This window comes from Centruroides vittatus, unplaced genomic scaffold, assembly GCF_030686945.1.
Source record: "Centruroides vittatus isolate TY-2023 unplaced genomic scaffold, ASM3068694v2 contig_784, whole genome shotgun sequence".
Classification (NCBI taxonomy): domain Eukaryota; kingdom Metazoa; phylum Arthropoda; class Arachnida; order Scorpiones; family Buthidae; genus Centruroides; species Centruroides vittatus.
The window spans coordinates 708153-723319 of NW_027122505.1; the positions used below are offsets into that span (position 1 = coordinate 708153).

A 15167-nucleotide genomic window follows, 5' to 3' on the forward strand; every position below is an offset into this window, starting at 1 on the left:
GAAAAGAAATTCCAAATCTTATAATCTACTGGAGGGTATGTCGCATCCTTAAATGCAAATTCTAAAACATATTTTTGAAAAATAGAAGAATTTTCTAGTAAACCAACTAAATATATTCTTCTTAGAATTAGAAATATACAGTAATACCCCGAACTTACGCGATAGGTGGGACCGAGCGATAACCGCGTAAGTCGGGGTATAATTTCGCACATAAATACATACAAATTATTTTTAATTGGGGCCGGAGACTAAAGAAAACAATAATTTAGAAAAAATGTTTAATAAAATCTTAGATAATACATATAACAAATTATATTATTAAAATCGTAAACCGAAGTTATTTTGATGTAGAAGGCTTCATAAAATCGAACAAATTCGTATGACGGCTCAAAGATTGTTTTTCTCCCGCAAAATTTCCTCGTAGCATGCTAATAATTTTTTAATTTCTCCGTTTTGTAGAAGAAATGCGCTCTTCGTTGGAGTCTATATTTTCTAAAATGTGTAACCCCTTTTCAATTGAACCCTCTTCAATTGAACAGTCTCTCAAGTCTCCGTAGATATAACAAACACGAAGTAAATAACACAAAATAAATTGTAGCTATGCGTCGATTCCGCGCGACATGTCCGAACATGTAAGCTGAACAATAGTGTGGGGGGGAGTGAGTAATCAAGAGTTGCGTGGCGCTCAAACAAAAGAACGAATCGACGAGATTTTCTAGTAAACCAACTAAATATATTCTTCTTAGAGTTACAGAATATTGACAAAAACCCGTCCGTGGGAGCGAAAATTTCTAAAGAAAGGTCGAGAAAAATCGAACTAATCTGTCTAAATTTGAAAATCGAATAATGTTGTTCTAATATTGTTCGATTTTAAAATTCAAACAGCCATTCTCCGAATATTATTTCTTGACATTCGATTATAATTAATTGGAGATTGAATAGGTAAGTGAAAGTACTTTTAAGTTTTAATTTATTTAATCTTTATCTTTGTTGGGCTGCAATTTGAAAAAAAAAAAAAAAAAAAAAAAAATGTAGACCTATAAATTCGCACTGTGCTTCGTTCGTCCGTTTTGCTGTCTGTCTTTCCTTAATCTCGAGAACTGTATTTCGTGAAATATTTTAATTTACTTATAAGAAATTTTCGATGATCTTATAAATTAAACCTGGACGGTCGATAACAATAAGAAACTGCAATAAACTCTCGTAAATTTGGATTTCAAACGACTTCGATGTTTGAATTATTAGAAATGTCTGTTGAAATAATAAATATATGAGAGACAGTGCAGCTTTTACTCGTAGAATGAAGTAATTTACGTATATATATATATATCAGTGATTCCCAAACTTTTTCGATTCACCGCCCCCTTTGTTCCATAAAGTTATACCCAACACCCCCCGTGTGTGAAAGGATTGGAAATATTCTTAGGAAAACTTTTCTATGAATCTCACACTTTGTGCCCTTACCGTACATTGTTCTCGACATCTGGAAACCATTAAATGCAATGTTTCATCTTATCCGTTTGACAGAGGAAAGGGAACTTTTACCTTTGATCACCGTTCAGTACCCTGCCTCCAGCGCCCCCTAGATTTACTCGCCGCCCACAAGGGAGGGTTATCGCCCACTTTGAGAAACGCTGATATATATTAAAGGCGAAATGTAAGGTTAATACAGGTAAGAATCTTGTGGGTACCGCTTCCAAGTGCCAAGCTTATCTTAGCCAAAGAAAAACTCTTAAGAAACTTCACAACATGTATTTATATTTCAGAAAATACAAGGAAAGCGGCGTTCCCACAGCGTCCATGGACGGCACGCCACTGTTCCGTTCTCACCACCCGGCCGCCCCCATTGTGGTCCTGGCCGAACCCATAATGAGCTCGCTAAAAGAGGCCCTCTTAGTGCCCACAGGGCGGAAAAAGTTAATTTGTTTCTCTATTTGCTAAAAACTTTTGTAATAAATAAATCTAGTAATTAAATTAAATAATATTCTTCTACAATATCGAGTGGTTATTAAGTTGTGATCTCCAGAGCCGCATTAACCTTTTCGAAGGCCCTAGACACTTTTTAATTTTTTAAATGTAATCTTTTTCTTTTTATTTTCTAAAATTATTTCCGGATTGCAAAGAATTATTGTTGCTGCAAAAGAAGCAAAATTTAGTGTCCAGCTTTCGTAATACGAATGTACTGTACAAATCAATCTTAGGGTCAAATTCTGAAGGAAAATGGTCTTCTTCAACATTAAATCGCATTAAAAATCATTTAAGATGTAATTTGTCTCAAATAAAATTGTAATATTTCCACAGTAAGTGAAATATTAAAACAGTTGCCATTTGAGAGAATTAATAGAGATTTTGTAGGCAAAGTGTAGAAAATTCTACATAAAATAAACTGACTGAGCAAAAATTTAATGTTTTATTTTAATTTCCTTAACTTCTACTTTTTCAATTTTTAATTTCCTAGGCTCTAGACATTGTGCCTAAAAGTGCCTAATGGATAAGACAGCACCGGTGATCTCGTAACATTATATCGTAGCAAAACATCGTTTGATATTTAAACGAGCAATAATTTATTGTAACGTGCCGGGATGCAATTTTTAATCATCTTTTAATTTAAAAAAATGACGAGACTTCCGGTCCCGGACGAAAGTTCGTATGTAGTTAATCGGGATCGCTCCTGATCTCTCCACATCTGGTGTCCATTTTTATCCTTCTAACTCCGTTGTCGACACTAACGGACAGATAGCCACGAAGACAAACGACGGGTGAAAATTTATAGGTCTGCGATTTGAAAATTGCAGCCCAATTAATTATCGTGTCGATCGCTTATATTATTGCTTTAATAACGTGAATATAACGATCTTTCTCGAAGTTGATCATTTATTTTAATATACTTAAGACATATTTTACATACCGATATTATCAATATTTCAGATAACCGAACCTTACGAAAGTTGGAATTGAGACACCAAAGAGATATTTACGGTGACAACGGGAATTTATTAAAAATAAAATATTCTTCCGTAAGGAGAATTATTTTAAATATAAAGAAAGACTCTGCTTTACACTTCCTACAAGTTAAATATCCCCCCGTTGCGTATTGTAGGGGCAGAAGAGTTCTAACCTTCGACTCTGTCGATAAAGAAGTACATGGAAAAGCAACAGTCTTGATGTTACGTATTCAAAATGTAGAATTAGTTAAAGAAATAGTTAGCAGACTTCACTCGTGTAATAATGCAATGCCCATTCACTATGGCTGCATACAAATGACTACTGTAAAATAATTGCCAAACCCACGAATTTCGATTGCACTTATAACTTGTACGCTATACTTAATAGAAATTTTGTCTTGCAAGAACAAACTAGAGGACATTGGAACACCTTCTTTAATCAGATAAAACAAGGATGCAAGGAAAATCCAATTTACTTAGAGAAAGCGTTGGAGTATATATTAGAATTGCAAGAACGTGGTGTACTCTGCCACTATCCGAGTGCAATCGAATCGATGTACCGTTGGTATTGTCAAACAGAACATCAAGCTTGTGTAAAAGATAACGAATACACAACGCCTTCTGACGCCAAATTGATTCGGAGGATAGTTTCGACTCCAACGACAACTTTGTTTTATCCTGCCGAATTCCATTTCAGTAACAGAATGTTGAGGAATTTTGATTCAGATTATGCACTCCAGAACATTCTTTCCTATCGAATTTTGAGACCAGAATGAAAAATTGACAAATGAGGATGACAGCGACGAGCTGAATTTGAAACGGCATCTTCGGAATTAAAATAGCCCAGAAGTGATAAAGGTAATAATAACAGAAAACGTAGGAAAAGTAAATTCTTCCATCTTCTTACTTTCGAAAATCTCTGTATTATCCACGTATTTAACAACATAGTATAACAGATAACTAAACAAATTGACTTCCACACGTGAAACCAGAGCCATATCATCATTTTGAAAATGCGCTTAATCACGGTAACGTTCTTAATTATTGTAAGTATTTTCAGGAAAATCGACGTACTTTCAACCATTTTAAAAAAGCTTTCTTTGCTTTCTCGAAAGTCTTCATTATCTGAATAATTATCATCAAGACCGTAAAAATATTTCGTTGGCGTAGAAGCGAAATTATTAAATGAAGTACAGTATTTGACTTGTAATAAAATCGGATAACATCCCGAGAGTGGACTCATCGGATCTAATACTTGGACGGGACGTGTTTGGATGAGTGATACCTCTATTGGGAGTTAGCGGCTTCTGTAACTTAAACTTTTTGCATATGTATAATCGGTCTTAACATTCTCCTCAGAATCACTGTCATTATAACCGCTTGAATAATCACTGGATTTTTTAGACATTTTGCCAAAAGACGTATCAGATTTTCTAGTAATTTGCGTTTTCTTCCAAGTTTGTTATCCTGGATTGACATTACTACTGGATATAGATCCTTCAATTTGTCTCGAATGACCAATTTGACTCTTTAGGAGCTGACATTATTGTTACGTCAGCAGTAATTTCTTGTTCATTATCCTTAACTTCTCCGCCGCGTATCCTACTTTTCCTAACTGTTTTTGAATGAGCCGACGATACGACTTCTGAGAATTCTGTTCATGAGTGGTTTTATGATCGTGTCCAGCTTCAGTGCAACAGTTATTGCCGCATGTGCTCATCAATGTCATAGGATGAGAGCTCGGAGAAGCACTCTCCTGAGTTCTAAACGACTATTTCATGTTAAAATCTTAAAATCTATTGTAGAGAATTCAATATCACTACATTTAAAATCGAGAGCGAGACCATTCAAGCGAGAATTCGAAATATTTTTTTAATCTTATCAAATACGGAATAATTAATCGATATTTTAGATTGATCCCGACTTAATTTATCCCGGTTTGAAAGAGTACGAAGAAACTGCACGAATTTCCAGACAATACTATAATCATTTTCTTCAAGTTTTGAGGCAGAGATACGGTGTACAAACGGAAACTGAGGCAATTTCTGGCGCATTTCGCAGCCTTCACGAAAGACATTCCCAAAGACACGATGCTTTCGATACTGAAAAGCTCGTTGTTCAGTCCCTAGAAACATGGCTTAAGCGTTTTAGAAACGAATTTCAGCAGATACTGAAAAGATAGATCCCAGCATACTGGACGTTGTATTGAAGAAAGCATCTGCATGGTACGTTATTACATACAATAGCAATTCTACATAATTCCTTGGTTTTCCGTGGATAGTTTCAAAATACTTGATTAACTTAAAAGCAAAACAGGCCAAAGCAAAAACATTTCAAACGTCAATAATTACAATTTTAGACAATCATTTACAATCGATAATAAACGAAAGTCGAAAACGAACTTGATCTATCGAACTTTTCCCTTCCTCCAAATATAATAACATCGGCTTATGGATTAATTGGTCCCTGGATGAGCAGAAACGAAGAATTCAAACCAGAAAACGAACTTTGGCTTTCAGAATTCTTTCCCTGCATTTTACAGAAGAATTATAATATAAGAGAAGCGGGTGATGCAGAATCAAATGTAAAGAAAGGCAGCATTGCTAATTTATGCTTGGACATTTTAAAATCTGTCAGAAATAACTCTTCTCTTCCCAAAAATTTAGCTTGGATCTCTTCTTATGCCAAAGACACGTACAATGTTTTGGCTGCAACTGGCAATTCGTCCGTATTTTGCCAAACTAAACAGTACGACCAATCAACGGAACTAGTAGAATTACAACCCATTAAGTTCCCGGGTAAAATACTTCCCGAACTTAAGAAAAAAAATGAATACTTTGAGAAATATTTTATGTTTGTTGGTCGATTTAAAATCCTTAACTATTAGAAGTTCAGAAAGAAATTCTTTAGTCGTATCTGCAGTTGGTTCTTGGAAAGCCATTAAATATCTGGAAGACTTTTTTCGTAAATATTAAATGTATTTGTAAGAAATTATTTTAATATAATATTGTATTATATATGTTTGTAAATATTTCCAAATTTAATTATTTTTTATTGTATAATTAATTTCATATTCTGTAAAACAGATTATACGAGTGTTTGTATCTCATTAAGACTTTCTGATATTGTCTGTTCATTTATTCTATTGTTAATTTGGTTAATGTGAGCTTAGGTATACAAAAATGGCGGCGCTTCCGGCCGCCATCTTGTTTGCACACGCAAATGTGCAAACAAGATGGCGACCGTCGACAATAACATAAACGCGCCTATATTTAATCTTTTTTAAAATTAAGACATTTTTAAAACGTAAATTTGCTACTTACTTTTCCCCCTGCTTTTGGTTACTTTTCCTACTCTTGGACCAGAAACGAAAAATAAAAAAAGTCATCATACTACCTATAAATTCAATCGATGCATGGACGAAGTGAATTACGAGATTCTATACATCAGTGGTTCGAAGAAAATTCGTCTGTATTGTACTGTACATAAATTTTACTCCTCTTAAGAACTGCAGTCTTACAATTCACATCTCTCGACTTTTCATCTACGATAGGCAGCGTCTCCATAGAGGTTGGCACCTGCGATCCACGGCCACCTAGCCTTCGATGTGTCGTTCACGTTGTCTTTCGTATCGGAAATCACTATTACATATCCTTGGTTATGACAAATTTAACACGTTTAACACACATTTGCACACTATAAACGCACATTTAAACACATTTAGCTCACATTTGCACACTTTTAAACACATTTACACATTTACACACTTTAAACGCAAATTTGAACCACATATAAACCCTTTACAAAATTTTTACCTCGCTTACACAATATTAACACACCTTTAATACACTTTTATGACATTTAACACGCATTAAACACATTAATGACACGTTTATCATGTTAATTACCATTGACAAACTTTCCTCCTCGATAACTTTAGACTTCGAGTAAATCGTACAACCTTTGAAAAAAACACAGACACTTTTAAAAAATTAACAACGTATTGGACATAATCAGTCTACATCGTAACCAAAATTCGAAATTCACATTATCCCTCATGTTTCCTGAACGGAATTCTTTGATGGATATTTGCATACGAAGGCATCATTACTATCAGCGCCATCTACATTTCTTTTTTAAAAACACTTGCCATCGAGGTTACCGGAAGCGCCGCCATATTTGTATACCTAGGCTCACATTAACCGTTAATTTTTATACTTAGAATCAATGTTCTTGTTCTTATGATCTAAGTTTCAATATTTAACTTCTTTCAAAATTTACCAATAGAAATTATTTGTAAATTTTTACCATAAACATTATTATTTTCAATATAAAATAGTAAAATATGATTATACTCAAATATCCTTTCTATTTCTTACTATAAAACTCGTAAGATTAAATAAATTGTATGCTAAAATACAAATTTTAAGAGATTTTCTTGACCTTTCAGCAATTTTTACCATGAAGAGTGTTACTTCATAGGAGGTTAAGTACATTTTCTCCTGCATAAAAAGCCTTAAATTGAACAATTTAACATTACAATCTTCTCTAACTGCATTTACGAATAAATAACTAAATCTTACAAACCATTAAAATGCAGTCTATTTTATTACAGCATCTAACGTTTTCGGTCATGCCGCTCTCCATGCTGCTGAGATTTTATAGAGTTCATAGCTCTCTAAAGTTTATAGCCTGTCCTGCTAGATTTTTCTTGTGACTATTCGCATTTTTCACCGGATGCTCGCCCTCTGGTGTTTAAAAACAAAACTATTCTATTCGGGTCGTTTGATTAATTCTTGTGTATTATCAGCAGTAAACATGAATAACAATAGAAAAAGCAAAGGTTTCTGTTGCGTTCCAAATTGAAATTTCAAAGATTTACGGGAGCCTAATATAAGTTTTCGTCTATTCTAACACGAAAAACAGATGATTATTCGGAAATCGGTCGGTTATATTTATGAGCTTCTCCGAATTGTGAAAGAGTGAATTAGACTTAAGAATTGGCAGTTTCCCGATTGTCCAATTTTACACGAACAAGTTATGCTGTCAATTTTAAAAGATATTTTCTTAAAGTTAAAATGCCAGTTATTTTGTGTGGGACACAGGGTCGGATTTAAGCATTTCGAAGCCTTAAGCTGAATGTAAGTCCCCTTACCAACCCTTCACAATTTTGGAAGTCAATCATAAAAAGAAAAAAATTAAATCAGACTGTCTCTCTGATTCAACACGGTTATTGGAAGAAAAAGATGTGAGGTTTCACTAGTCTTCTGTTTTGTAACTGAATTTAATTAAATTTTTATACCCATTCCATTAAAAATTTTTTTTAAAATTGGTTTTATCATTTTTTTTTAAAAAAAAGACCTTACGTCAATTCTTAGAAAAAAATTAACGAAATACTACACAAAATAAAAAGTAAAGTATGTTTTGTTGGTTTGTAAAAAAATGTTTATTACAAAATTCGACTTTAATTTTTTTTTGTTTGTACAAATGTTTGAGGCTCCTTGAAAGTCGAAGCCTAAGCAACAATTTACATAGCTTTTTACTTGTAAATCTAACCCTGATAGGACAATGTCAAAGCTGATGTTTTTAACACAAAGGGCACAAATATGCATAGAACGATCTCGCTCACTTGCTTCGATACCACATAATGACGTATCCCGCTAGCAATAATTGTTCTGCTACTATAAAATTTCTCGATAAACGGCTACAAGCAGCATATATCATTATATCGGGCAGTAATATATGATTAATTTTACATTACTAGTTACAAGCGACCCAGATAAAGTAGTCATTTTGTAAAAATTCAACGCCCTCTATAGTTCATGAAAAACGCGAATACCATGCTTCTGCGTATTTAAGACGTCTCCTGTCCTGAATCTTTTGTATTATTTTTGCTGTAACCTCTGTCCGGTCTGCTATAACATACGTCGCTAGAACAGCGACGCATTCCGTACGTTCCTTTTGTGCTCTTTTATTCTTCGTACAGGAAATGGAGATCCACAAAATAAGTAAATAGAATCAGATGTATTGTGCACATTTCACTCATAGTATTTACTTGTATTCAATGTGGTTTCACCATATGCAGGCGTATCAAAATCGATGGGTAGTCAGCTGTTTCTTCTCTTTGTCAATCTCTATTCCCGGAAAGATGCACTGCTCTTTGGTGCCGTGCCAAATTTCGTTTCTTTATCTTCATTCCATCCTAATTGAGTTTTAGAATAATACTAATTGACTTTCAATAGGCGGTATTGTTTGTATACAAACAATTAAAGAATTTACAGCTATAAAACTTTTTATCCTTTATCAGTAAACATTAATAAAGCATTAGAACGGTTATATCTTAAAACGGGTTCTCAATACCCCCTTTTCCAGCCAGGTAAAGGTCATGGACCCCCTTCTCGGCATGATGTTTTTAAATGCATAAAATGAAATTACAAAAGAAACCAGTTATATAGAAAAACATTTATTGAAATAACACGTAATATTTTATTATGTGCGCTTCTTTCTTAACACAGTAATTAAGGCTACATTTAAAATATAGGAAATTTAAAGTTGATTTTTAATACATATAATTTCTGTTAAACTTTTTCAAACACTAAATATTTGGGAAGAAAATTTCTTAGTACAAAATTTCGATTATGGACTAAGATATTTTTGAAACTTTGTGGCAAGTTATTTTAAGATTAAAAAAAGCATTGATATTTCGCATGATCAGTTATCATTCATTCAAACAATCCATCACTAGTAAAAATGAAAGTGTATTTTATGTAATGGTCACTACGTATACATGCAAGACTACTTAATGTATTTATCCAAGATCTAAATTATTTAGTTTTTCAATAAAACAATGCAAAATTAGACACAGTAGTTTTTCATTTAGAAAGAATTTTGAAATCTAGAATTATTGCACAGGCGATTCATAAATATCTCCATTAAGAATATAATAAAAGAAATTAATAATCCAATTCCTAAAAGGGCCAAAGCACCTCTCAAATCTTCTAACGTCATAGCTTCCATCCTACGATCGTTATTAACAGTACTTTTGTATTCCAGGATTCGTTTCGCGTTAATTAGGTCTCCATTCCATTTTTGTATTAAACCACCCGCCATAATTCGAAGAATCCTACAAACAATGTAATTAAAATTAAGCAATATAACTTAACAATAGTTGACTAATTAGTATAAGAATTCGTACGGTAATCTGAAGATTTTCTTCAATGGAGAACCTTTTGGCATGGCAATAGCATAGCAGGTAACAAACAAATGATCTTCAGAAAACAAGAACTGATCTTCCATTTTTGCAGCAATGGGTTCTAATGGTCCTTTTGGAAATATCAAAGCGTATTGATGAATATACACTCGTTTCATGCCTTCTTCCACGTTTTTGGTTATTGTACCTTCTGGGTCACTTGATATATACTTTCCCAGAATATAAAATTCCTTTTTCTCTTTAGTAGCCATCTGTAAAGGTTTTTGAACTATTAAACATTTTATCCGATGACGGATCACAATCTTAGTTTATCTTTTGATTACCAAAATATTATTAAGAATGGATGTTCCATCAATGGTTCCAGCTTTAATTTCTCCATTTTCAACAGCATTTAATAATTCTTCAACAGTGTCAATACCATCTCTAATTAGCGGAACATTAAGATAAGATATTAGTGTTCCACTGTAACCAGTCATGACAATCATGCAACATATCCACCACGTAGCTACCATAATTCTTATTCTGTCAGAATTTGGAATAAATAGCGTGCCTCCTAAATGAAATCAAAATAAATACATTTTTTAAAGCAATTATTTAAAGAAATGGTATGCTATTACCTTGAAAACTCATTGCCCCATAAAGATACCATATGGCATCAAGCAAAGACCATCCTCTTAAAGGTGATTCGTATAAACTGACGAAGTAGATAGCAATAGACATAACTATTATAGTGAAAACCGAAGCTAGATAAACCTTTTTCAAACAATAATATATGTATTTAGTAACAGATTCTTTCAATTTTTAATCTTATAAATTAACTTACTTCAAATTTAAGAGGTTGCAAAAGAACTATCGATGTAGATACTTCTTTAGGATATTTCACAACAAAACAAACAGGATCAAAAAAATAAGGATAAGTGAAATCTATATCCTGTTCTCTTTCAGCTGTAATGCTAAGATCAGTCATTGCAACATCTGCTTTCTATGGAAATGTTTACATGTAAATGTGTAATATAAAATTATGTATGCCATCTTTTCGTTATGGAATTAATTATTGAGATGATTTACCTGCTGATGCACCATTCCTATCATTCCGCTCCAACTGTTATTGTTTTTTCTACCCCACTGACGATCTGGTGTTAATATAACTTCATAACTATGAAAAATATAAATATTACAATAACTTTAATGAAAATAAAATTTTAAAAATCACAATACACATAATACTTACTTAAATTTAAATCGCTGTGAAAGTGCATGAAACGTTTGAAAATCAATTCCACTAAAATTTTCTTTATTCATGAAAAAGTTTTCCGTTTTAGAAAAAAATGGATACACCTATTGGAAAAAATATATATTTATGAGAAAAATATTCAAAATATATTAGAAAATAAATCGTATATTCGCGATAACTGGGAAAGGTTTCTGTATAAGATTCATTGTCTCGATACCATCAAAACAGACACTGAAAAGAAACACGAGTAAATTGAAACAGTTGACACAGGACCGCATAGCATTAAACAGAACGTTAGGCAGGAACATTCCGAATAATTTTAGCCTCTGGGGCAGGACTAAAATTGTGGGATAAGGCAACACAACATAGGGGTGATCTGCCAAGGATGACAGAGCCTTCCAGGAGGACTTTCTATAAGAAAATGGCCTATATTTAGATGTTGAACAAAATCGTACTCAGCAAAACGTAAAAAATCAAGTAACTAACACCCTATTTGTTGCTGAGGGAGTTTTTAATAAAAAGAAAACGAACGTTTTCGGTCTATTCAATAGACCATCATCAGGTTAGAACATATGAAAATAAAATACATTATAAATGGAACATGACGTATAAAATTCGAAAATACCAAAAAACCGTTAACAACTCAACTAATTATAATAAAAATTAAAACGTAAATGGTACATAAGTGTAAAAATAAAATAACATACTACATTGGCTAAACATTAATACAATCTACCAAAACCAAATAGTAGTTACTAATTTTCTTAAAGCGATTATGGATCAAACTTCAGTTCATGTGCTACTTGTAAGCTTTTTAATGGCAAACTTCCATGCTGAGGGAAGACCCTCCACATCTCTGGCGTTAATGCATCCTTCTTCAAGTTTGCTCCTGTAAATTTCCATTTTTTCGGCAGTTTTCGCTAAAGTTGGAGAGAGTACTTGTTAGACGATCTCCACTTCCTCCCACCGAACCACGTATCCTTGGGCTTGAGCCATCTGGGCCAATACCGTTGTATTAGATCCTTTTCTATCATCATATTTATGTTCTCTGATCCTTACTTCAAGGTTTCTTGTTGTAACTCCTATGTATTCCTTTTTTATCCTTAACTGTTGGTTCTCGTAGAAGATCCTATAAACTCCTGCTTTATTTTCTTTTTTAATAACCCCTTTATCAATTCTTAGAATTTTGAGCTTCGAATTTGTACAAAATTCTAAGAAATGTTCTAACCTGATGATGGTCTATTGAATAGACCGAAAACGTTCATTTTGTCTATTTATTAAACTCCCTCAGCAACAAATAGGGTGTTAGTTATTTGATTTTTTATATTTAGATGTTTGACATATAAAGAAAACCCGAAAAACTCCATGTGGCCAGCCCATTGGTAAAGCGCAAACCCACGACTTCAGTGGTTTTATCTATTCGGCCACTGGTGGATCCAAGCCTAAGAACACTATATCGGGCCCCATCCCAATCACCCGGTCGTCCCATTATGAACCTGGATGTAATGGACTTGTTAAAAAAGATCCTTTGTACCCATAAGGGTAAAAGAGTTTTAAAAAAAAGCCTAAGAACAGTTCTAATCAGGGCCGGATTTACCAATCCAGGGGCCCTGGGCACAAATTCGGTGGGCGCCCCCCTTTAAGAGTAGGCAAATTTGATGATTTAGAAAATTTACACAAAATACTGTACTTCCAACTAGATTTCAACTAGGAAGTTGTAAATTTCATTTTAAAATAAGGTTATTGTAAACATACATATATTTTATTGTGTAAAACTAATTATTTTAATTTAATTGAAAAATACCTATGTAAAATTTTTCCCCGAAATTTTCCGATGTTTTATAGGTTTTTCTTCTCGGGTTTGGTTTTCTTTGCCTGTGACCCTCATGATTAGGCCACACTAGGATGTCGCAGTAATAGGGGAAAAAAATTATGTTTAAACATAGTTTTGTGGGGGCCCTGGGCACCGGCCCCAAATGTCACTACGTAAATCCGGCCCTGGTTCTAATGTATTTATATTTCTGTTATAAATATTATGACGTCTAATATATACTATATGGCGTATGTGTAGTAATGGTAAAATAGAGGAAGGATATTTTTAAAGTCAAAATGAAAGGCTTGTTCTCTATCTAGTCCAAAAGAAGGACATGTTTCAACTTTGAAAGACATATCATCCTTTTGGATACCATAGAATAATCCTAGAGGCGTGTCTCTCCAGTGAGCACGAAGAAGTGATCAGTATTGTTATTTTCGAGTATAACTCTGGCACGTACTCGATACTCTACCCACTAGTTTCAATACAATATAGCATTAAAACATTCTTCTGTATTTATTACATTAACATTATTAAATAATATCGTAAATAAACGTTATACAGAGCAGTTACAACTGGGGTTCGGCTTGATCAACGGGCTGACCACGTGAAGTTTTTCGTATTTTCTTCACGTGTATAACACCTAATTAGGAGCCTAAAATCTATGAAAAACTTACATTTAATGTTGCAGCGGTTAATGTTTGACCCATTAAAAAAGTCCCATTAGTAGAATCCATCAGACCTACAACAGAATTTGAATTCATTCCTTTGGTATAAGACCACTCGGCTAATAAATATAATCGGTTACATTTTCTATTCATGATTACAGGTCCTTTAATGAAGTAAATATCAGAAAACTATAAAGAATAAAAGGAATTAGCTTCATTTTTAATATTTTATTATTTGTATAAAAACATAACTTACATTATTTACAGAGATTTTTCCCACTTTGCAATTGTATTGTGAATAATCTTCAGTGTGAAACAGTAACCAACGTATCATAGGAAGTGCAATAATTGAGCTTTTTATCTAGATATCATGATAAATTCTGATAAATATTGTAAATACGTATCTTGTAATGATCAAAATTTTACAAAATTTTTACCATATGAATGAAAGATGATGGGCAATGGAATAGTATAATGTAGATAGGGGTAGCAGGCTTATTCATAGTCAACAAACTAGAAGATAGTCGATGAATTTTCTCATCGTCTTGTAATGCGAAATACATCATCGTGATGTTCTTGTCATGTAAAGTGTTAATCGCATCGTATAAAACTAAAATGATATATTATTACTATTTAGTATAATAGTGTAATTATCATATGACTGACATATTAACTTACCGCAGTTCTTTTCGAATACATAAATGACTTCTACATCTTTAAGTAAATACAGCTTGATATCGTATAAAAATTCTGATAAATGATTAAGAGATCTCCAAAAATCGCATCCGCAACCCTCTGAATAAAAATAGAACTGGTTTAAATAAATAAAGGTTTTCGGAAATGAGCTCACACAGACTTACCTGTTGAGTAGAAGAGATACGCTAGACAAATCGAGATGATAAATGACATTGTTAAGCATGCAATGTTGTCGATTGATGTGTTTACATCGATGTTTCCAGTATTATATGCTCGCCACACACAATTTCGTGTTGCTAGTTGCAAATTTTAACTATAGATTCAAATAATAGGAAGTCAAAACTTTCGACATGTTTACCATTAAACATCTAAAGAAAAAAACATGGCGATTTCGAGGCGGTTAAGGCGTTAGTTTACCACTCTGGAGACCATAAAAATTTTTTATGGCGGATATGTCGGGCCCCAAATGTGGGCTTGGCCTAACCAGCGATGGGTAAGACAAAAGACCTTCTTAGTGCCCACAGGGTGGAAGAGATATTCAAAAATACTAAATAAATAAATATTATATCATTAAGTTGTTTTTCTTAATTTGAACAATAAA

General features: G+C 33.2%; 1 protein-coding gene across 1 annotated transcript; it reads right to left on the bottom strand.

Annotated features, from left to right (window-relative positions):
- Positions 1–9821: 9821 nt before the first annotated feature.
- On the bottom strand, positions 9822–14584 carry LOC136981630 (probable glutamate receptor). Its single transcript, XM_067277962.1, has 11 exons — positions 14549–14584; positions 14308–14480; positions 14127–14231; positions 13880–14059; positions 11387–11493; positions 11224–11311; positions 10979–11137; positions 10773–10908; positions 10479–10708; positions 10141–10406; positions 9822–10068 (listed from the first exon to the last, which is right to left on the bottom strand). Exons 2-11 carry the CDS (start codon positions 14434–14436, stop codon positions 9822–9824), a joined length of 1647 nt encoding a protein of 548 aa, XP_067134063.1. The 5' UTR covers positions 14437–14480; positions 14549–14584.
- Between the last annotated feature and the right edge of the window lie 583 nt (positions 14585–15167).

What these genes read in the sequence shown, in the direction of transcription:
- LOC136981630 (XM_067277962.1), bottom strand. Translation starts at nt 14,436, where the DNA reads ATGATGTATTTCGCATTACAAGACGATGAGAAAATTCATCGACTATCT. An exon ending in TCACAGCGATTTAAATTTAA is followed by an intron (nt 11,312 to 11,386) that starts GTAAGTATTATG and finishes TATTTTTCATAG; the next exon opens with TTATGAAGTTATATTAACAC. An exon ending in TGCAACCTCTTAAATTTGAA is followed by an intron (nt 10,909 to 10,978) that starts GTAAGTTAATTT and finishes TGTTTGAAAAAG; the next exon opens with GTTTATCTAGCTTCGGTTTT.